At 38.0% G+C, this 24210-nt stretch overlaps 1 protein-coding gene across 1 annotated transcript; it reads left to right on the forward strand.

Annotated features, from left to right (window-relative positions):
- Window positions 1-658: 658 nt before the first annotated feature.
- LOC104422539 (DNA-directed RNA polymerase III subunit 1) lies at window positions 659-22445 on the forward strand. The gene is made up of 27 exons (XM_010034886.3): window positions 659-946; window positions 1064-1193; window positions 1618-1767; window positions 2091-2247; window positions 4153-4340; window positions 4615-4724; window positions 4811-4898; window positions 7305-7520; window positions 7616-7764; window positions 7845-7986; window positions 8082-8222; window positions 10212-10400; window positions 11664-11880; window positions 13180-13273; window positions 14023-14257; window positions 14398-14589; window positions 14857-14955; window positions 15849-16052; window positions 16160-16435; window positions 17899-18046; window positions 18173-18324; window positions 19412-19567; window positions 19647-19760; window positions 19871-19977; window positions 20627-20831; window positions 21098-21300; window positions 21957-22445. Exons 1-27 carry the CDS (start codon window positions 882-884, stop codon window positions 22009-22011), a joined length of 4182 nt encoding a protein of 1393 aa, XP_010033188.2. The 5' UTR covers window positions 659-881; the 3' UTR covers window positions 22012-22445.
- Window positions 22446-24210: the final 1765 nt, after the last annotated feature.

Consider the following 24210-nt stretch of genomic DNA (forward strand, 5'->3'; position numbering starts at 1 on the left):
TTTCAAGCCACCAAACGTTTTTGCGCAGCCCTAACAGCCACAAACATGAAGAAGACCCTTGCTTTTGTAGGGGAACATTGAAAAAGGTTGAAAAGTTAAAGGAACAACTTAACATATGCAAAATTTGGGGACTAAAATGGAAGATTGGCTAAATTTACTCTTAATAAAAGAGCAAATTAATCACTTGACAAGCACACAGAGGAATGACTTTAGAGAAGTAATCGAAGTCAACGTTAGCAGAGCAGCTAACTCAGGCTCTCTCCCCCTCACGAAGGGGAGAAATTTGACTTCAAATGCGTCGTTAGGGATTTTTATGTAGAGTATTGTGGTGGTGGGTCTTGTAGTTACTTCTTATACTCCCAGGGTTTGCTCACCGGCTGTCGGTTTATGATTTCTGGATTACCAAAAAAAAAAAACCAAAGATGGGACCATAGCCACGCCCGCTTTAGTACGTGAGGCTCACGTGAAGCTTACACGGGCCCCACCCTCCTCAAACGGCGGCGACGGAAGGGGTCCGGGGCAAGACCGGGGCGGGTCGTGGGGCCCATAGCCGGGTCCCGCCACCGCCACTGACCCAAAAAGCGTTTAAAGCCCAAAAGCCCTTCCCTTAAACCCCAACATCGCTCCGCTTCCTGCTCCCCTTCTCCGCCTTCCCCACCCCACCCCCTCCGCGCACCGCCCGTAAAATCCTCTCCGCCTCCGGCCGCCGGAGCTCTCCGACTCATCCGCCGTCGCGCGGTTCACGCTCGTTCCTCCCGCGTACGCACCTCACGTCCCGCGCGAACCGATCAGTCGCCGCATCCGCTCGCGATTCTCAAGCTGTAGTTCGACGGTCCTTTGCCTGAATTTTCCGGTTCATCTTTTGCGGCTGTCGATCGGAGATGAAGGCGGCGTCGCATGTGTTCACCAAGGAGCCTTACGTCGAGAATGTCGGGCCTCGCAGGATGTAAGGCGACTCCGGCTTTTCGCTCGCTCCGGAAGTTGCCGTTCTGTACCGTTTCGAGTTTGCTTCGCTGTGCTGATTGATTTTTTTTCTTCTATTTTTTTGGCTTTTTTTCTGCAGCAAGAGCATTCATTTCTCGATGTTCTCCGCCTCGGAGATCGGAAATGTTGCGGAAGTTCAGGTGTATAAAGGCGTCTACTACGACGGGACTCGTAAGCCGTTGGAGGGCGGCTTGTTGGATCCACGCATGGTATTAGCTCTCTCGCTGTTCGTCCTCTCTATTGTATCGCTGTATTTCTGTGTGCCTTTGTGTGATTTGATGGCTGAATTAGTATTATCGAGTAGGATACTAGTCAGTGCCAATATTAATGCTTGGCTCTCCGATTGTCTGATAATTTGAGAGGAGAGATGTGTTCCGATGATTCTTTACATATCCAGCATGAATATTCGTTCGTTTGGTGTTATTCGTCAATTTGTGCTTTTACCTCTTGCCCTCTTTTTTTTTTCTTTTTTTTTTTTTTTGGGGGGGTGTTGGCGGTGTTGGTAAGTACAGTTTGTAAACTTTTAAGTTTGGATTAAGGTATCGATATGACAACAGAAATATGATTTCATTGCATTTTCACGCCATTCGGGTGATGGAAAAGGTTGAGAAGTGTTTTCTCTTGTGATTACAGGGTCCTGCAAACAAGAGTTGCAGGTGCAGTACATGCCATGGAGATTTTAAGGATTGTCCAGGGCATTATGGGTACCTGACTCTCGCTCTACCTGTCTATAATGTTGGATTTCTTGACAAAATTCTGGAGGTCTTGAAGTCTTTATGCAAGGTACTTGATTGATTGGGGATTCTATTCTCGGACATTTCATGCCTCTTCTCTTCAGTTGCCTTCCATGGCTTTCTCTAAACAGAGATATTTGTACCTTATGTATGTCAAATTTGGTAGACATGCCCATATGTATGAACAAATATTTATATATCGTCTATAAAAATGTGCATATGGTAATGTGAAAAGAAGTGTCTTCTGATGGGATGGTTTCCCTGTCCTTGGCTGCTGTTAGACTGATGCGATGAACTGGTGTAGTATTCCACCTCGAATATAGTTTTTTGTTTCGGTCAGACTTTCATGCAATAGCAACATTTCCTCTGCAGTCATGTTCACGGATACTTTTGGATGAGGAATCACGCAGAAAAGAGTTGGAGAAGATAAGACATCCGAAGAGGGATGCTTTAAACAAAGCCGAGCTTGCAAAGAAAACAGTCAGCAAGTGTAAACCAGGGAGATGTGCCCATTGCGGATACATAAATGGTCAGTCTATCTCCTTGGAGAACACATACTTGTCTTTTCTTTTTCAAGTATAAATTTTTGTTGCAAATTAATCTTCATCAGTTTGACTGACTTGTTTATGACATTTCACCTTGGTATGTTTCGCAAAGATATTTCACAGCATTTCAAACTTTCCTTTAGATCCTTGAAAATCCTTTTGCTTTCTGATTGAAAACAAGAAAATCACCTATTAAGGCTTTAAAAAAAAAAAATCGTCAGAACGCATTTTTGTTCGAGGAAGAGTCATCAGGTATGAAAAGATCTCTCTGTCCAAAAGGAGGAACCTTAACATCAGCCCAAAGCACTCCCCTGTAGCCAAGACGTTAGTAGATTTCTGTTGGATAAAGTGGAGGAAGCTGAAGACTTTATATGGTCATCAATTCAATTAAACAACCCAAGGGTATAATAGTTTTAAAACTTTAAATATTAGGTCTTTCCTTCTTTTCTTTTCTTTGTTGAAATTTTGAATAAAGCCTAGTTGGCTTTGGCATTTTGTAATTAAATAGAATCATTGATGGTGAAAAGATGGTAACAACTAAGTTAGACTTCGTAGATGAATTTCAAATGGCACTAGGATGACCCATGAAAGAGAAGTTTGGAGATGAACTAGTGATGTTTGGAAGGACTTCAATGACAGTCAAGCTAGATGTTGGGAGGAGACATTTTTGGCTCAATGCTTGATGTGAAGTTTATCCTCTAATCAACCAGTTTCTTGACTCATTATGTCTTGCTTTTCTTTATGAAAATACAACTATATAGCAGATTTCCTTAATTAATTTGTATGGTGACTTAATGTAGAATGTCAACCGACAGATACGAGGCAGAAAGGTTGTGTTCTGGTAAAATTTTATTGACGAAGTGGTCCTAAATTGATGCTGACCCCGTCAACAATGAAATATTCCTTGGGAGGCAATTTGGGGCATAGAAAATGGAAACAAAAGTTCCTTTCTTTGTTTTGGAATGTATGAGGGATGTGTTCTCCCTTTGGACAACTTAAAGAGGAAAGATAAAGTTCTGTCGAATCTTCTTTTTTTTTCTTTTTTCTTTTTTTTTTATATGAAGAAAGGGGAAAGTGTTGCTCAAATTCGTTGGCACTATCCTTGCATGTGGCACATTTGGTAAAAATATATATGCTTACTAAAGACAAATGGGGTCACGGCAAGTTTAGTGGAGGAGGAGATTCGGGCTTGGCTGGGTAAATTTAATATGGGGAGGGAAGGAAAGAGGGAGGTAGGGGACGATGTACTAGAAGGGGACTCTTTTTTGTCCTTTGCACTCTTTGCATGTACAACTATTATTCTTCCCACTGGTTAAAAAGGAGCCTTTTTGAGGTACAGACACATAATTTCAAGGCGACACGGTTGAAATGGTCCACTGGTATTTTGTTGTTATGATGTATCAGAACCATAGAGAAATCTTGAGCATGGTTAGCTTGAAGGTCCTGTGGTGGCACGGAAAATTTATTCAAATGGTGCAAACTTGTCTTGAAATAGTGTTTTCTGGTAATCTTGAAATTTTTGTCTCCACATTGCTCAGTCATGAGGACAGATTCAACAAAAACAAACTCATTGTCTTTGCGAGATGAGGTTCTCTGGTAGAGATTTCAAGTAAGATCTGATTCTTATTGCAAGGAAGCCTCAATGGGATAGCATTACATGGTGACTCTCCTTCTCTAGATGTGGCACATCTCTAGTGCTCCAATAACTTGGAGAAAACAGTATCTTCAGTTATTAATTTTCACATTTAGCTGCATACTGCATTTTCCATTAAATGGTTGTCACTCAATTGCCTGTCATTATGGTAAAATTTGGGTATGTTTGAGCATTGTGCTTGCGTACTATACATTGATAAAGTGATCTTGTTGTGATTGCTCCGCTTGAATTACAGGCACAGTGAAAAAAGCCATTGGTGCAATTAGCTACATTCATGACCGTTCAAAGACTAGTGACAGGAGCCTGGAAGAGTGTAAATCTGCAATTTCCCACACAAAAGAGTCCAAGGGGTCCTTGAGTGTGGCTAGTAATATCATTAATCCCCGGGATGTTCTGTCTCTCTTTGAAAGGATGTCAGATGAGGTACATGTCTTTAGGTGTAATTTATCTGAGTTCTATGATATTAAAATTCTATGAAGGTTTGTTCTGTAATGTATCATGCATGTATATGTTGGTCATTGACATCATTTGGGTAGCATTCACACTAAATTTCCTGGGGAAAAAGTAGCCAAAATGAAGCACAAGGCTCTCTCTCTCTCTCTCTCTCTCTCTCTCTCTCTCTCTCTCTCTCTCTCATATGCTACACATCTTTAAGTCATTCATCACATTCTAGCTAACAAGAACAATTTAAATGCAGGATTGTGAATTGCTCAATATCGCAGACAGGCCAGAGAAATTTATGATAACAACCATAGCTGTGCCACCAATAGCAATTCGTCCTTCAGTCATGATGGAAGGATCGCAGAGGTGCTGTCAGCTACATTTACAGATTTTTTAAGACATTTATTTTTTAGTTTGTTCTTACTTCCTCATGTGGATTTCTCTTGTTGCAGTAATGAAAATGACATCACAGAGAGGTTAAAAAGAATTATTCAGGTCAATGCTTCACTTCAGCAAGAACTTCAAGACATGAAAAATATGGTATTGGGAGTTTCTCAGACTCTTACCCTTTTGTTTGAATCTTGGTTGATGTGATTGGTCGATGCTGATGGATTTAATTAGCTTCATGGGTACTTGCATTTTATACTTTGCGTGCAAACTTCTAATAATTATGCTTGAATCTTGATAGCAGCTTATGAGGTCATCTTCTTTCATCTTTAATTCAATACAGGACTTTCTAGTCTTGTGGTTACATTTTATTTTAGGAATAAAATATCAGAAAAGCATTTTCTTTTTTTTTTCCTTTTTACTTTTGGGAGCAATATCATTATCAAAGTAGTTTCGTCAAGACTTGGTCTTAGAAAATGATTGAATGATGTAATCTTTTGTAGGAGACCAGAAAGCTTAGGATGTAATCTCAGGGGGCTTTTGCATTTTTTTTTTGTTTTAATTTTTTGTTCATGCCATTCCTTTAAGGGCGTCTTTGAATTAACTATTACCTTTTCCTTTTTGTTTAGCAGACGCACTTTGACTACTTTTAGCTTAAGCACTTGGAATCTCTATAACATATGAATGTTGACATGTAGATTCACATATAAACTTTTCATAATATTTAAAAAATTTAGATAATATCTTATATTTTAGTGGGAAAGGAAAAAAGTTGCCTTTTGCCGTTTAAAAAGTAAGAACAAAAGCACCCTAAACATTTGAGATTTGATATTTACTTGACATGAACATCTCTGATTTTTAAAAGTATATAAAGTACTCATATTTGGATCCATTTAAAATTAGGTGGAATTAGACAGGCCCTCAGTTCTGTGCCAGCGTTACCAATCACTCTAGAATAATGCATAAACTGTGAAACTTGTTTTTCAGCTTGCAACTTGTGAAGCAAGTAGTATGCGGACGAGTGATGAATCATTATGGTTTTGACAAATGGGAGCTTCTCATAAGCTGGATAGACTTATGCTTTCAACTTGTTTGTTGCCAATAGATTAAGCTATAAACTGCCTTGCTGTATAGGGTCTTTATAAATCACTATGCATGATGTGGCGATGTGAAATTGTTTTCCAATTGCTCAGACTAGGAGTGATCAATGTTTTTGGCACAATGGTAGTTGCTTACTTGAGTTCTAGGATGTATTGTTGGCTTCTTGGTAAAACTAAACTGTAGTCATAACAACCTTTTTGGGCTAATAATTCATTGTCATGGCATTGCCTTTTCTGCTTTGTGTCATTCAAGTTGCGATTGCTTAGTTATTTCCCTCTTTCAATTTTCGTTTGAAGCTCTACGACTTTTAAAATGCCCAAGATTTGGCTTGTCATCACCCTACTTAATGTCGTTCACTACTCTTAATTCCTTCAATGTAAAGAGTGGTTGATCTTGTTATTTCAATGTACCATGCTGGATTTTTTCCCCGTTGAAAAGTTCATCTAAGCTTAGTGTTAGAAAGTCCATTCCAAAAGCTTAAGCTGATAGTTGGAGGGAGACCACTTGAATGTAAAGAGTATTCAGGACTCGTTGTCAAGTGATGTGGGACAATATTTCAACATCCTCACTCACATGCAAACCAAATTATGAGCGGCACATGGAATTTTGATCATGCGTATTCGCAAAAGGGATAACACTGGCTCCAATACCATGTTAAAAAGTCCAACTCAAAAGTGTAAGCTAATAGGTGGAGGGAGACCACATGAATATGAAGAGCATTTAGGACCCATTGTCAAGCGATGTAGGACAATATTTCAACACTTCTTAATTTGGATGGAATTCCTGCCTGTGTTGTGTAAAGGCTCTTAAATAAAGCTTGTGGTTGGCGTTTTCTGGCGGCTGAGGCTGCTTGTATAGCACCATGTTTGCTATATAGTTTAAGTAGGTTGTGGTATTATCCTGTTTTTTTATTGTTTTAGCAAGTCTTGATTAATTCCAGGGACCAAAGGATGGCTGTATAAGAGGCTTTCCATCTTCTATAATACTAATTGCTTGAGTGTATTAATCAATTTCAATTTGAAAATTATATAAGTGACAATCTCATACATCACTAGAGATCCATAAATTTGCATTGACTTCTATTTGCCTTACTGAAGAGTGTCCTAGGTAATTATTATTTGTGGTATTGGTCCTACATGTAAATACTTGTGCGGAAGGTCCATATATCTGGATTAAGCTTTTCTATTGTGCTGCCGCCATCTGGAGGTGTTGATCTCTTTAATTGCTTCTGATTATGTGTTTAAATTTGATTTCATTTGATCGAGCATCTATTTCCAGTCCTAGTTTCCTTTTGGTTATCGTATGTGCTACAATGTCTTTTTCAATGCTTGGGGGAATGGAAGCGTGCTGTTTTGGGCCTGCACTAATTCATTTTTCATCAGTTATTAGTCTGTTGCTATCTATGTATTCAAAATCAGGAGCTCTCCCATGATTCTTAGAGTAAACATAATGGTTTAGGCTGCCTGGGATCATCTCCAAGCTGAGGTTGGGTTATATATAAACAGTGATGTTCGTGGTGTTCCATACCCTTTCCAAGTAGCCAAACCATTGGCCGGTTTCATTCAGCGTCTTAAAGGAAAGCAGGGGCGTTTTCGTGGAAATTTATCTGGTAAGCGAGTGGAGTATACTGGAAGGACAGTCATATCACCTGACCCCAATCTGAAGATAACAGAGGTGAGGTGATGTACGTAGTCTTGAACTTCTGGTCTTTTTTCTCCTTCTCAAGCTTTCTTGCTTGATATTTTATATGTTTCTAATAATCATCACAGGTTGCAATCCCCATCCAAATGGCTCGGATCTTGACTTATCCTGAGCGTGTCAACCAATACAATATCGAGAAATTGAGACAATGTGTTCGCAATGGCCCTTACAAGTATCCCGGTGCAAGGATGATTAGATACCCTGATGGTGAAATGAGGTGACTTTTGCAGCCCTTTCCATTGTGAAGTCCAGCTTCATTTTTCAGTCGATAACCTAAAATAAAAAAATCTCCTGCAGGCTTCTGATGGGAAGCTTTAGGAAGCGCCTTGCTGATGAGTTAGGATTTGGTGTCATAGTCGACCGCCACTTGGAAGATGGTGATGTTGTTCTTTTCAACAGACAACCAAGCTTACATCGGATGTCTATCATGTGCCATAGGGTGAATGAGCATGAGCTGTAGGCTTACCATATACTTTTCTAACACAATCATGTTGGTTTTGATATTAATTGGATTTTCTTCCTTTGTCTGAGCAGGCAAGAGTAATGCCATGGAGAACATTGAGATTCAATGAATCTGTTTGCAACCCATATAATGCCGATTTTGATGGAGATGAGATGAATATGCATGTTCCTCAAACAGAAGAGGCTCGTGCAGAGGCTTTAATGTTGATGGGGGTAACTTCTTTCAAATCCATATCATCAAACAAATAGTGCTACTTATGATACTTATAATAAGATAAGGGTGTGTATGTTAACGTTTCTGTTCCCGAGAACAGTTTCTTTTCAGAAACACCTCAGGAATAATTTCTAAACATTTTAAAGCGTTTGGTAACTATAAAAAATTTATGTTAGGGAACAAAAACACGTTTGGTACAACTAAAAAATTATTGTGACTTAAAATTTCTTTTAATATATTAATAATTTTATTACATTATGTCTTTTTTCTTTCCTTTTTTTCTTCTCCTTCCTCTTAGTCGGTTGCCGGCTTGGCCATGGCCGGCCGGCGACCGCCGACGAGGTCGCTGGCCACAGGTGAGGTCCCCCGAGCCTCGCCGTGGCTAGGCGAGGCGATCTCACCCAACCACTGCGAGGTCGGCCTCCCGGTGGTTAAGCAAGGTCAAGCCTCACTCACTCGGCCTCGCTATGGCTGGGCAAGGCCCCCCTGAGCCTCGCCAGATCTAAGCAAGGTTGAGCCTCACCCAGCCACGACAAGGCTCATGGGGCCTCACCCAACCACGGTGAGGCTCTCCTCTCGGTGGCCGGCGAGCTTAGGGCGACCACGCCGAGGGCTGATGAGGCTCCAGTGAGGTTGCCAGGCCTTGTTTGGCTGGTCACCGAGCCAAAAACCTTCTAGGGAAGAAGGAAGGAAGGGGAAAAAAAAAAAAAACTTCGTTTCTTGAGTTGTTTATGGGAACAAGAAACTAACTTTTTTTTTTTTTTTTAATTTCTTGTTTTTGTTCTAAATCTATTTCCGGGAACAAAAAAATTACCAAACGCGTTTTTATTCTATTTCTGTTCCAGAACACAAAAGAATAGAAACGGGTGTTTTTCGGAATGTTACCAAACAACACCTAAATTTTTCTACTGTATTATTAGACTTCCTAAATTTTGATCTTTTCTGTCCTTTGTGCTTGCTCATTAAGGTACTGTTTGGTAACGTTCCAAGGAACATCCGTTTCTGTTCTTTTGTTCTCCGCAATAGAAATATAATAGAAACGCATTTGGTAATTTTTTTTTTCCCGAGAATAGATTTAAAATAGAAACAAGAAAAAAAAAAAGTCGTTTCTCGTTCTTGAGAACAACTCAAGCTTTTTTTTCTTTTCTTTTATTTACTCTCTTCTTCCCTAGCTGGTCGCCGGCCCGACAATAGCTCATGACCGGCCAGACAAGGCCTAGTGACCTCGTCGAACCCTGACGAGACTGAGCCTTGCCGGCCACCGCGAGGTCAAGCAACGTCAACCTCGCGTTGGTCTAGCAAGGTCGAGCCTCGCCGGTGGCCGGGCAAGGCTACCCCGAGGCCGGCAACCTCGTCTGGCCAGCCGGCCATGACCAAGCTGGCGACCAACTAAGAGGAAGGAGAAGAAAAAAAAGAAAAGAAGAAAAAAGAAAAATGCAATAAAATTATTAATATATTAAAAGAAATTTTAAGTCATTAAATTTTTTGGGTTGTATCAAACGTGTTCCTGTTCTGGAACAGAAATTTTTTTATAGTTACCAAACACTTTAAAATGCTCAGAAATTATTCCTGAAAACAAAAATAGAAAAAAGTGTTTCTGAAAAGAAACTATTCCCGGGATTAGAAACGTTACCATACGCACCCCTTTCACCTTTAATCAAGTCACAGTGCATCCAAAGACTTAATCATTACTTGATTTGGTTAATATACTTGTTACATTTTTTTTATTTTCCTTTTCTGAGAATGTGTATTTATTTTCTGAGCTAGATATAGTTAATGCAAAATTATTTAACTGGCCTCCAACTTGGAAGAATGTCTTGCCAATATGAGTTCCTTTCTGAGCTAGATATAGTTTCTGGTTTATTTCTGGGAATCAATTGACCAGTCATGGTAGTGCCTGATTAATATTTGTGAATTTTCGTTTTTCCCCAGAGAAGTTTATCTTTATGTTTTAACATATAAGATTTCTCAAATGTTCCTGTTTACAGGTGCAAAACAATTTATGCACCCCCAAAAATGGAGAAATTTTGGTTGCTTCAACTCAAGATTTTCTTACATCCTCTTTTCTCATAACAAGGAAGGACATATTCTATGACCGGGCAGCCTTTTCCCTCATATGTTCTTACATGGGAGATGGCATGGATCTCATTGATCTGCCAACGCCAGCGATAATTAAGGTAATGAAAGCTGATGGAGGAGTTCTTGTACCATTTTTGGATTCAACAACTTGTGAACTGTTTGACAGTTCTGGTCCATAAGATGTAATTTGTTGTTCGATTGTTTATTCTAATTTTTTTCATCGCTTGACTGGGTTGATTAGAGTTGGAGTTAACGTAGACGGTTTAATATTAAGTCCTCTTGGTTCTGATTGCAATCAGAATGATGATTTAATTTTGCGCAGATTTCTATTTTCTAGGTATAACGAGTACCATTTTAATTCATAGAACTGCTTCCAGTGAATAGTTTCTGTAAGGTCTGCGAGCATCTGCCACCAACCCCAACTGGCACCCACAGACAGGTCTTGCTGCAAGACCCACAAGCATGCCTATGCAGCACATATTTAAATGAATTTTGGTTTGGAAAAGTGATAAATGGTCCCTGAGCTTTTGCACAATGTGCAATGTCGTCCCTAAATTCTTAATTTGTTCAATATGTTCTATGAATTTTAGCCCAATGTGCAATATCGTCTTTGAACTTAAAATTTGTTCTATGTGGTCCCTAGACTTTTGGTAAATTTTCATTTTAGTCCCAAGACTATATGAAAATGTTTGATGTTGTTCCTGAACTTGAATTAATAAAATGACAACATTGAATAATTTCATATGGTTTAGGGACTATATTGAACATGTATAAAAAATCTAGAAATCACATTGAACAAATTAAAAGTTTCAGGGCCACATTGCACATTGAACCAAAGTTTAAGGATCATTTGTGTCGTTATCTCTTTCGGTCTTATCCACACAAAGGGGAGGGGATAATACTCTAATTGAAGTCTGGATTTAAATTCAATACCTGATGAAAGTCTTGTTGTTTGTCATTTTCTCCATATCCTAAACTGTATTACAATTGTCTTGTTTTGCTTGCATATTTGATAGGGTAAGCCATTAACATTGGTTGGCAATACAAACTTCTGGTTTCTATCAAGAAGTAGGAGCTGGTAGTCTGCATCAAATCAGTGAGAATAGACTTTAGTTAGTTTTCCAAAAGATCTAGCTCTACTGGTTGTTATGACAGTATTTCCAGTTGGTTGTGAAATTTTGGGGTCAAGCAGCTTTTTCCACTTCTCAGTAGTCACTGTAAATGAGATAATTTTGTTATATAAGATTAGGTATATGACTGTTGAGGTTGACTATTGTTATGTTAAGATATTGCCTTTTTTTTTTGGTCAGACTTGTTTTCTTTTTAGAGACTGATTTGGTTGATTATTTTTTTTTTGGCAGCCAATAGAACTCTGGACAGGAAAGCAGATATTTAGCGTTTTACTGCGCCCCAATGCACGCATGAGAGTCTTCGTGAATCTGACTCTGAAGGAGAAAAATTATAGCAAGCCTAAAAATGCGTCAGAGAGGGAACTAGAAACGATGTGCCCTAATGATGGTTTTGTTTATTTCCGTAACAGTGAGCTTATATCGGGACAACTTGGAAAGGCAACTTTAGGTTAGTTGTCTTCATTTCCTGCATTTTCTAGTCTTAATGATGCTATCTTAGGATTTTTTTTTTTTGTCAATTACTGTAGGAATTTGACACTGATATTGCAAACCTCTTCTGAGAGTATTAATAGTCTGTTCTCTGTTGTAGCATGGGATTTAGTTTGTCATTATAGCCTTCTCTTCCTGGCCTAATTAGGTCATAAGTTGGAAATAATCTACTGAGTTTGTGGGATAGTGGCTTCTGGTTTCTGAGTTTTTCCAGTTCTTTCAGTCTTAATGCCCTAGTGGCATTTTATTTGATTCTTCACAGGATCTGCAACCTGGATCTGCTACTGGCTTTGCCATTTCTAACATATTCAAACTTTAAAAGAAACGTTCCTAAGTGAAGACATTCATTCAAGAAATTCAGTATAGGAACCTTATATGTTTATATTGAGGTATTTGTCTTGGAGGCTTATTTTATGCTCTTGGGTTGTGTGTTGTAATGCAGATGCACACTTAATATGTTCTTTCACTTTATTAAGGCCATCTTGACTCCTTTCTCCATAAGCATTACGTCTCAAGACTTGCCAAACACTGAATATCTTCTACTTCTTATTATCGTGCTCAGAAGTTTGAAGTTTAGTGTATTTAGCTAAGAACGATTGTTAGGGAGATGTTATTTTCCATCCTCCAATTTCTTATACCAAAAGCAGCTGCTACCTTTTTTTCTTCTTTTCCCCAATCTTTTTAAAAAGTAGACTCTTTTAAGATTCTATTGTTGGTCAATTTCAAGTTTCCCTGGCTAATTGCAAATGTGAGTGCACATACCTATCGTCCATGTAATGCTGTCACGGCTGGTGGCTGCGAGCTATCAACCAACTAGCTATGCTCATCACAGTTGAGAAATATGGCAATGAAGTAGGCAGTGTTAAGGTGTTTTGCACTAAATCTTATGCCAAGTCAAATAAACAAATTTGTAACTTTCCTTTCTTGCATAATTTCCATTAATCTAAAGAAATGGCGATAGGGATTTTCTCCAGTAGTAATTCAACATCTCTTTATGGCTCAAATTTGTCAGTTGCACCTCCTGCCATTTTGTTCCTTCTCTGTTAAACTGTCTTATGATGGATGAAACCTAGATTGCATTAGTTATTGGGTTGTTTTGGGCACTGGAGGGAGAGGCTATACGGCCCATATGTATTTTTTTAAAGCTCAAAAAAAAAAAAACTCGTGAGACCATATTCAATCCTTAAATCAATGGCTGAATTAGACTACCTTCTTCAAAAGCTAAATATTTGTCCTTAAATAATCGACATTATTTCAGGTAATGGGAACAAGGATGGTCTTTATTCTATCCTCCTCAGGGACTACAATGCACATGCTGCTGCTTCTTGTATGAATCGTCTTGCTAAACTGAGGTATTTGCTGACAAGTAGTTGCTTTAGTTTTGGGTTACCTGCCTTTCATGTCAATGGCAAATATTTATAATTAATTTTAGATGCCTGTCTGAGCTATTATTTTTTATATCTGGTGGCGTACTAATGGTTTCTTTGCTGACCTGTATTTACAGTGAATGGAAATAAATAAATAACTTCATAATTTATGTACTTTAAATATTTGAATGACGTACTGAATTTGGACTAAGGGTGTGTTGGGACTAACTTTTAATTCATAACTTTTGCTTTTATCAAACTTGTGGTTCACACACTTCGACTTATTTTTTCTTTTTAAATTTTAGCAAGAAAGCTAATGACAAAGCCTTCACCTATCAAAGGCGTTTACCTCCTTTCACTAAAACATGCAATACTGACTAGTTTGTGCTTCCAACAATGCATACACTTCATCATGTTGCATGGATATAGTAATGATTCATTGTTTTGTATGGTTCCTCTATACAATTGGGGTTTCCGCCTGATTTTAGTTTATTTTTTTAACTCTGGTTTGATCTTTTCAGAGTATGAATGTTTACATATATGAGATTGCCATTTAGAAGGCTTACTTTCTTTCTTTCTTTCTTTCTTTCTATTTTTCTATTTGGTCAAGTCAGGTTGGTGTCGCAATCCTTTTTATGTTCTTGATGACAATCATGGGTTGCATCTAAATTTTTTATTTGGAAATGAAAGTTTTATAATTTTACACCTATAATTGTCCCTCTGTCTTGATGTAGTGCCCGGTGGATTGGAAATCACGGGTTCTCCATTGGTATTGATGATGTACAACCGGATAATGATCTGAATGAAAGGAAGAGAGAGACCATTTTGAATGGTTATAATAGTTGTGATGAAAAAATAGAGCTCTATAACAAAGGAAAGCTGGATCTCCAACCTGGTTGTGATGCTGCTCAAACACTGGAGGCTGTGATCACTGGTATTTTAAATCAAATTCGAAATGAGACTGGGCAGGTAGGTGCAAAATAGCATCGAATGATCTATTAGGTTTTGCCTTAGTTCATGTGCACTGCATTGTGTTCCTCATTCTACAAAGCATTTCCATGGAAAACTTTATGTGAAAGAGAATCAGGATTTATTTTGTATATTAATAGGTGTGCATGAAGAAACTCCATTGGAGAAATAGTCCATTGATCATGTCACAATGTGGTTCAAAAGGATCTCCCATCAATATTAGCCAAATGATTGCATGTGTCGGTCAGCAGTCGGTTGGGGGTCGTCGTGCACCTAATGGATTCATTGATCGGAGTCTTCCTCATTTTCCAAGACAATCGAAGACACCTGCAGTGAGTACTCTTGAATTGTTTGTTGTAAAGCTCATTCTTTTGGTAGAAAGGTTCACTCTATATAGAACTATTCTTCAATGGAAAAGCAAGATAGAGATTGAAGGATTTTCTTGAGAAGGCGAAAGAGTCAATGATAGCTTTAGTTAACAGTTGTATACTTTGAGAAGTTAATTAGTATAGCAGAAGATGGTACAATTCACCCAAACTTTTAGTTCATGAAGTTGTTCACTAAAAACAGTTGGAGTAATTTAGAAACTTTTCATGCAGGCTAAAGGTTTCGTTGCCAATTCATTTTACAGCGGTTTGACAGCTACGGAATTTTTCTTTCATACAATGGGAGGACGAGAAGGCCTGGTTGATACGGCGGTATGGAGATCATTTTATGGCTTCCACTTGAACTATTCGTGTGTCCTCCTATGGCTGACTTTGTTCGTGCCACCACTGCCTTCAATGTGTATTGATTCTATGTTCCACTATATGTTGTCACCGCCTTTCTCTTTGCTACTGCATAAATTGTGCTTTTGTCTTTTTGAATTTGATTTTTCCTCTTCATTTGGATACATTCTCTATTTTGCGATGATTATTATAATACGGATTAATACCACAAAAGACCCAAACTGGCATAACCCTGCCACATTTAGCCCCCAACTAATTTTGTGTAACAAAATCCTCACACCAATACACCCGTGCCACATTCATCCCAAACTGGTGCACCCATGTCGCATTTATACAAAACTAATTTTTATGGCACAAAAAACCCCAAACTGGTATATTCGTGCCACATTTTCCTCCAAAAAATCTCGATATACCACAATTGGGGGTAAAAGTGACATAGCTAGATTAGTTTGAGGTAAATGTGGCAAGAGTGTAGCGATTTGAGATTTTTTGTGTCACAAAAATTAGTTTGGGGTAAATGTGGCACGGGTGTACCAGTTGGGATTTTTGGTGGTATTAGCCCTTATAATGGTCCTTCCATTTTTGCTATGGGAGTTGTGCATGATGTCATAAGATTGTGAGTCTACTTTATATCTTTTCATTTGTCCAATTTGGAACTAAAAAGTTGGGTTTTCACCTTTCCTATGGATTTCTTTGGAGTTGGCTTATCTTAGTGGGGAGAGATAATATCTGACAAAGCAGGTCATGTTTTAATTCTGTTTTCTCTTTTCTTGTTAAACTTTTTATTCTGTAGCTGTAAGGGTTGCCTGTGTGACGAAATAATTAAATCTGTCTCTAAAAATCATGGTCTCTGGTTATTGTAGGTGAAAACAGCTGATACTGGCTACATGTCTCGTAGACTTATCAAGGCTTTGGAAGACTTGTCTATTCATTATGACAACACAGTAAGAAATGCAAGTGGATGCATTGTTCAATTCCTTTATGGTGACGATGGCATGGATCCTGCACTTATGGAAGGAAAAAATGGGTTCCCTTTGAATTTCGACAGATTATTTATGAAAGTGAAGGTAATGAAGCTTAGTCTGTCTTTTGCATTATCCAGAAACTTGTTCAGTTCATTGGATGAAAGAGTGGATTGGTTTATCTATTTATAAACTTCCATATTTATTTGCAGGCAACTTGCCCTTCTAGAGAACATAAGTATCTATCTCCTGTGGAAATATCTGCATTGATAGAACAAAAGCTACCAGAAAGTGAAAGTACTCCGGATGGAGGGCTCTCAGATGCTTCCAAAGCCTTCAAGAAATCTGTGAAAGCCTTCCTACTTGAAGAACATGAGAAAGGATCGGAAATCATTATGAAGTTTGGTGAAGATGCAACAGTGGAAAATCAGGAGACTGTCATTCGAGTTGCCCAGAAAATAGGTGGAATTACTGAAGGACAGCTAAGGGTAAAGACTACCTTTTTCTTCTTGTTGGGGAGTTTCCATCCTTGGATATTTTTGTTTATTTGTATTCCTATGACCCTGTCTTTCAATGTTTTATGGATAGGGAAATGATTTAAGTTATTGATGACATGGCATCTTTAGGCAAATTATTAGAATACTGCTGTGCCTGTCTCATTTATAGATGACTTTGGTGCTTCCAAGCACATTTTTTGCTATAGTTTGGATGTCGGGACAGAATTGGTAGCCTGCATATGTTTTAACAAGAGTTACAGAGGTATGCTTAAAATAGTTGGGGGAGTTGAAATGGGAATTAAATCTGATGTGCAAAACCATTCATTTATTCCCCATTAATCTATGAGTGGCTGGTTAATTAAGTCAATACATGCATGTCATTTTGCATTACCAGTCATCCAGAAAAGCTCATGTATGTGATGTCTTGATTGTGACACGAGAAATTTCTTTCGTTTAACCTCATGCATCAACTGCTTATATTGATATCAGTTTGATGGGACTTTATTTAGGCTAGTTCAGCTAAGTTTCTGATTTGAATATAATCTAACTATTTCCCCTTTTCTTTTCTCCTCTTATTTTTGGGTTTCCAGTTACTAACAGCGCCTGTTTTATATGTGCCCAGTTGTTTTGCTTAATCAGTTTATTAAAACATAAAATGAGCTCACTTTATGAGATGTAATAAGACTCTTGGGAACTAAATGAAAAAATATTCTCTAAAAATATCAGACAATTCATCCAAAATTTGTCATGTAATCTCAGCAGAACTAAGGTTAACAAAAGCTGAGATTAGCTTATTTCTTTCACTGGAGGACAGTACTCGTGGTTAATTTTTTCTGGTTCGGTTCAACTAAATTTGGGTTGCAATGCTTTTAGCCAGCAAGTGGAGCCATTCTCATTTCAGTAATTTTTTCCCTCGGCTTTATATACAAGGTTGGCTACAAAAAAGTCATCTTTTTCCGGAAGAAAGTATTGAGTTTAACCTTAAGGAAGAGAGACGGCATATTAACATTAAAAATCTTGCCATGAAATTTGAGGCTATGGTCGGGGACCACAGTCTGAGGAGCAGTTTTTAGTGAAATAGCTTGACCTGTTACTTTATAGTGGTAGTCAAGAAATTCAGTTGCAGAAGTGAGATTAGAAAGGAACTCGGAAGGGCAATTTTCTTGACCTTATTGTTTAATATTTTTTTCATCAACTATGGACCTCCTGTTGTGCAACAATAATTGTTCTGAATAAGTTTATTGATGATGATTGTGTTGGCACCAAAATTCATATTCTCTTTGTATCATATAAGATCTTTGAGTCCTCATGCAGGTCTCTCTTTGTATAAGATCTTGCCAAAATAAAGAGTTGCTTGTAGAAATTTAGAACTGCTGATGATGTCTTTAGCCAATTTAATTTCTATGATAGTTTTATAAGATGCATCTAATTCATGTGGTTTGATGATGTAATAGGCCTTTATAGACACCTGCATGTCTCGTTATCATTTAAAAAGAATTGAAGCTGGAAGTGCAATTGGAGCAATTGGGGCTCAGAGTATTGGAGAACCAGGGACACAGATGACACTCAAAACTTTCCATTTTGCTGGTGTTGCCAGCATGAGTATCCTCTGAATATCGTATTGTTTTGGCTTAAATTTAGCTACTTCAGAAACCTCTTTTTTGTTGTTGAAGCTTCGCACCCGACTCTGAACTCTACTTGTCATAGTACTTCTTTAACCTGTATTAGATGTAACACTTGGAGTTCCTCGTATTAAAGAGATCATAAATGGAGCCAAGAAAATACTCACTCCCATCATCACTGCAGAGCTAGATCGTGATGATAATGTGAATATTGCTAGGATGGTAAAGGCTAGGATTGATAAGACCGTTTTAGGCCAGGTATACTTCTGTTTCCTCTTAGATAATCCCCATTCCTGCTGAGGTTGTTAGATTAATGCTTAAATTTTGGAAGACTACCCTCTGGTTGTCAATACTGAGTTCATTATCTTGCAATCTGTGACTTCTGAGAGTTGGAAAATGGAGATTTATTTGGATTGTTGAGAGTTGGGTTACACTCACCTGATATGCTGTAACTGCATTTCTTGATGTTCTTTATTAGACATATCCTTTTCTTTCTCTAGAGTCTCTTCTTAGGCTTTCTCTAGGAATTTGGGCCTAAGGTTTTCCTTTCTTCGGGGCCAAATAAGGCAGTCAGATTTGGGGCATCCTTACCCTTTCTCATCAATCTTATAATTGTTTGGCTTGTATTGCTGGAATTGCCATTCTGGAAGTTCTATATGAGACATATCCTTTTACGTTACGGCAGTCTCTTCTTAGGCTTTCTTTAGGAATTTGGGAATAAGGTGGTCCCTTTCACCAGTTCCTTTCCCCAATGTTTGGGTTATATGAGCTTTTAGTGTAAGCAGAACCTTGCTTTACTAATCATGCACATTTTCATGCTGAGGGAAAAAGCAAGTAGCATGCTTTAGTTACCATGCACTTCTGAACCTTACAGCATGGTCTTCGGGCACTTCTCCTAGAGTTGAGAAGGTTTAAGTTAGCCTGTCTATTGCCTAAGAGCAGCATTTTATTTTTTTTTTTTTTTTTTGAGCTCCTCCATATTCTTTGTGCTTTAGCAATAAAAGTTGGTTGCTTTTTTTGTTAAGTCACTTTTATGCATCCATGAAGGGTTATAATTTGCAGCGTCACCACATTTTAGCTCCTAACCAGTGGACTTTCAATCTGCTTTATCCACTATTTTTTTGGACTTCGGAATTAATCAATGAAGTATGTTGTTTCTGACTAGCTATATATGCGATTGGTGAACCTGTCTTTCTTGTTAGAGCTTATTGTTCAAAAGCCTTCTGGTCAGTCAAATCATCTTTTTTGCATCTTCTTGAAGGGAGACAAATGCAACATTCTGTTTGCCTCCCAAATAATGAAATTGGAGCTTGATGATCCATTTGGATAATCGCTTGTTTTGCAGATTGCAAAGAGCATAAAGACTGTTATGACTTCAAGATTAGGGTCAATAGTCATCACGCTTGACATGAATAGAATTGAAGACTCACAGTTATGTATAGATGCTAATACTGTGAGAGAGTCAATTATGCAAACTCCAAAAATTAAACCGAAGCAGCTGGTGCGTATTTCTTCTTGTAGCTTGGCTATCTATGAACACTCAGTGTTAATGATATCTGATGCATGTGTTCATTATACAGCAAATTAATGTTTTGGATGTTACAAAATTGGAAGTTGTTCCTCTGGTTGATAGAGGTAAACTTCATTTTGAGCTCCATTCCCTCAAGAATATGCTTCCAAATGTCATAGTGAAGGTGAGAACCTTAATGTACATTTGAACACTTGGATGAATGAATGATGCTAGTTCGTCCTCATAGTTCTCCTTGGATGTTAAACTTTCTCTATGTTGATTTTTGGTTGACAGGGAATCAAGACGGTTGAGCGTGCAGTGGTAAACAAAGGGAAAGAAAAATATAAGGACAAGGAAGGGAAGGTGAAGGAGAGGGAGAAGTACAGTCTTGTAGTGGAAGGGTGAGTTGTTAGGATATTGCCTTATAGGAAGACAATTATGCAGATTACTTTTTAAAAAATAAATTGTATATTTATGTATGTACAACATTTTTAAACTACAGGCACATGCAATCAATCTTCACATGAGGTAGGTATCAGATGCCATGTCAGACACATGTATTTATGTTGATAGTTACAACTTAGGAGGTCTTAAACTACTTAATGATACATAATCACTGTGTACGATATTTACACTCACACCGTAATACTAGTCCAATTGTCACCATTCACCAAACATATCAAAGTTCATGCAGACAAGCAAGAGGTCATGGGTATTAGTGTAGGAATTGGATGTCGAAATCTCATTTCTATTGACAGAAACTTATGCTTCTATTTGTTGTTGGAGTTTGTTGAGTTCTTGCAATAGAAAAGAAAATAGATAGAGTTTTCTCTCAGAGAGAACTCCAATTTTTTTTTTCTAGTTTCCACATTAGAATACTAATGCTTAGGATATGACTGCTGGTTCATTTTTTTCTAAAAGCTCTCTTTCTTCGTGTCATTTTTATAATTTCATGTAACTTTCGTAGGATTTCTCTTACTTGCACATTATGCATCGAAAAGGAGAAACAAGAATTGCTTACAAATTTTCTGTATGATTGAACTCTTGCAGCACAGGTCTGCAAGAAGTCATGGGCACCGAAGGTGTTGATGGTCGGAAAACGAAAAGTAATCATATCATTGAGATACAGCAGACGCTTGGAATAGAAGCTGCTAGATGGTGCATCATTGAGGAGATACAGTTCATCATGTCGAATCATGGCATGAGCATAGACATACGCCATATGATGCTTTTGGCAGATCTAATGACTTTTCGGGTGAGTAAGCATAGTCAATTTGGTGTCATACGCGGAGAGAATTAATTATTAACACTAGATAAGGGTGGTAGTGAATTCAGTGTCTCACATAAGTAAAAGTTTTTGGAAAGACATGCTCCAATATTTTATGTGGTCTAGAGGGAAGTTTTTTAATCCAGTGCACAGTGACTGTGAGGGAGAATTAACCAGTACTTTGCTGATTAATGTGCTATTTATTTGTTCTTTGTTGGCCTAGTGTGTTCTTAGAGTCTGATGTGAATTATCAGGGTGAAGTTCTTGGCATTACAAGGTTCGGCATACAGAAAATGGACAAAAGCGTTTTGATGTTGGCTTCATTCGAGAAAACATCTGATCACCTGTTCCACGCTTCTGCAAGTGGTAAGGCTGACAAAATTGAAGGTGTCAGTGAATGCATCATCATGGGGGTGCCAATGCAATTGGGCACAGGAATTTTGAAAGTGATCCAAAGGTAAGTATGCCTCTTGTTTAGATTTTATATGCCCTACTTAAAGGTTGCAGTTCACATTCTTTAAATCTATTCCGTGTTCGCTAGTACATGCATAAATGAAAAGGAGGCGGCTTAATGCGAGTTGGTCTACATAAATGATGTATACTGTGCATATCACAAGAACACCGCCGGTGATTTATGTGAGATTGCAGTTGTGTGCTCGATTTTAAGGTTAGGCAGTTTGGATGGCTTGCTTTAGTGCGATGTAAAGTAATCAAGAAGAAATGTCAGATAGGTAGTATGCAGATCTTGTGAAAACTTTTGCGTAGAGAGACGTGTTTCATTAAATGAACTTTCCAAATCTTGGACTGCAAACACTAAAATTGCTCTGGCTTTCGCAAATGGTCATGCCATTCTAATTAATTATCAATGGACACTTTTTACCTGCATCTGTGGTGACAAGTGATGCAGCTCTGTCTCTGCTTTTTGAGCACCCACGAGACAATAAAGGATGGACTAAGTGCTTATAAATGCAGACCTGCATGCATAACTATGTAAACTTTTTTGCCAGAACCATTTGTTGCAGGAAGTTTGTGTGTATCTTCTCGTGCTCGTGTTTGGACCTTTCATGTTCACAATCCCGATTCTTTGACTAAGTGCTATGTTCTTGATCGTAGGGATGAAAAACCAGAACTGACATATGCATCAGATCCAATCATATCAGCTTATTGACTGCAAATTTCAAAGATCATCTGGTTCAAGCTTCTCTGTCCAATCACTTGCAAATGCTTGGAAGTGATCGGGCATACTCGGGTTGATCCATGAAGTTAAGCAAACAAATAATCACAAGGTATTTTGTGTTTTTTCTTTAGCTGAGGATATCTTGTGTCTTTAACCAGGTTAGGTATAGGAAATAGAATGATAGAAAATGTCTGTTGATTGTGCAATGTTCTATAATTTTGGCTTTCTTCTTTTGTACACTTGAACATAGTATAAATGTATGCTTATGGTCTCAATTAGGAGTGTTAACAGTTCCGTTCGGGTAAGGTTCTTTCATACTCAATGGCATGTTTATGGTGACCCAAACATATAGGACCCAAACCGAAAACACGGTTTTGTTTGGTTCGGTTTGGGTGAGATTATTGGAATAAAGAGCACAGCATACACTCCCGCGCCCCGCCCCGCCCCCCCTTTTTCTTTTCTCTCTTCCTCCCAACAAAATCCTATCTCAACCGAAATCTCTCTTTATCTTTAATGGGATCGCAACACGATCAATTGGAAACCGCTGCAAATGATCGTGTTAACAATTTCGAGTTTTTTTCAAAGCAATTTGTTGTCTTTTTGGAGCTATGGATACACATTCATGGGTCGCTTCTATTCCGCTTCCAAGCGTTATCGATCGACTCTCCAGTTGAGATATGGTTCAGTTTCTTTGTTGTCTTTCTACGGTTTACGGACCCGTTTGGTTCAGTTTTGGGGAAATGCCTTTGGGATAATGCAAATACCTTTGAGGTAAAGAAATTTTTCGAAATGCTAGACTGTTTGGTAAACTATAACTAAAAAGTGTTTTAGAGAAATGCAAAACTGTTTGATAAACATATATTTGAAAAGCCCTTTGAAAAGCCCTTAAGTGTAACCAAATTAAATTTTTTGTTTTAGTATTTTTAAAATTGTAAAAAAGAAACAATGATTATATAACATTTTACATTTTCATGCTAAGAGTAATGTAAAAGATATATATTAATAAATTTATTTAAAAATTATATTGAAAGAATTTGATTAGAGATTAAATGCAAAGCTCAACTTTTGGCTTAGGATTCTTTTAAGTTTGTTTTCAACTTTGAATAATTTTTTTAAAATTATTATAGTATTAATCATCTTCGTTAATTAATGATCATTCTAGTGTATTGATAAAAGTTGGGCTATTGATTGTTAAAAGATAAAAATGCTAAAAAAGGCAAACCCAACATTTGCAAAGAGTTTTTATTATTTTTTTTAAATATAAAAATAAAATCTGATGAAACTTCGTCACCGATCAATGGCGGTTGGGGTGTGGGGAAAATGATTGGTTTAAAAATAAATAAAAAAAGAAGTCAACGGATGAATAGTATAGGTAGACTTGCATTTTTGAAATACTAAAAGTTTAAAGCAGGTCCTTACCTGCTTTGCGTTTTCTGCATTTCAAAAGCCAGCATTTGGCTAATGACACCTTCAAATGCTGAACCAAATACTTAAATTTTTTATTCAAGGGACTTTTGAGACTGAAAGCCTGTGGGAATACTGAACCAAACATGGCCTACATCCGTTTTGGTGGGTAGTTGGTGAATGGTTGTTCCTGATGATGCGAAAATGTTGCGAATTTATTTTTATTCGACCGTTGGGGGTTGCAGAGCAGAAAACTCTGCTGTACTTGATGACAGTTGTTATATTGCTTTGATTTTGTGAATTTTTGGCTGATGCTTTGTGTGTTAGTCGACAAATGGTGATCCGAACAGAAATTTTGGCTTGGATTTGGACTATTTGAGCATAAGCTGGAAGGAGAAAATGGAATTGAGTAGGATTTAATGTGTTTCGGTTTGGGTTTATGACCAGAACCAAGCCATCGTAATTACCAAACTTCTACGTATTACCTCAACCAAAAGGAGGCACAACGCGAAAAGATGCGAACTTTTCAGGTCAGTCTGGTTTGGGTTGGGGTGGGCCAGGTCGGGCTTTTGTGACAGTCCTAATCTCAACGATGCACGATTTCTCTCTTCAATCTTTGGTCTCGTTATCACATGGTGTTAGAGCCGATATCAAAACCTCTTGTTTAAGCCTCTGCATGGTAACTTCCATCGCAGTAAACTCCACAGCCATAGAATTCGTTGTCAGTCAGTCTCTGACCACACCAACCGTCCACTTCTCTTTCACAAGTTACACGATGCAATGGGG

The sequence above is a fragment of the Eucalyptus grandis genome, chromosome 10 (assembly GCF_016545825.1).
Source record: "Eucalyptus grandis isolate ANBG69807.140 chromosome 10, ASM1654582v1, whole genome shotgun sequence".
NCBI classification, from domain to species: domain Eukaryota; kingdom Viridiplantae; phylum Streptophyta; class Magnoliopsida; order Myrtales; family Myrtaceae; genus Eucalyptus; species Eucalyptus grandis.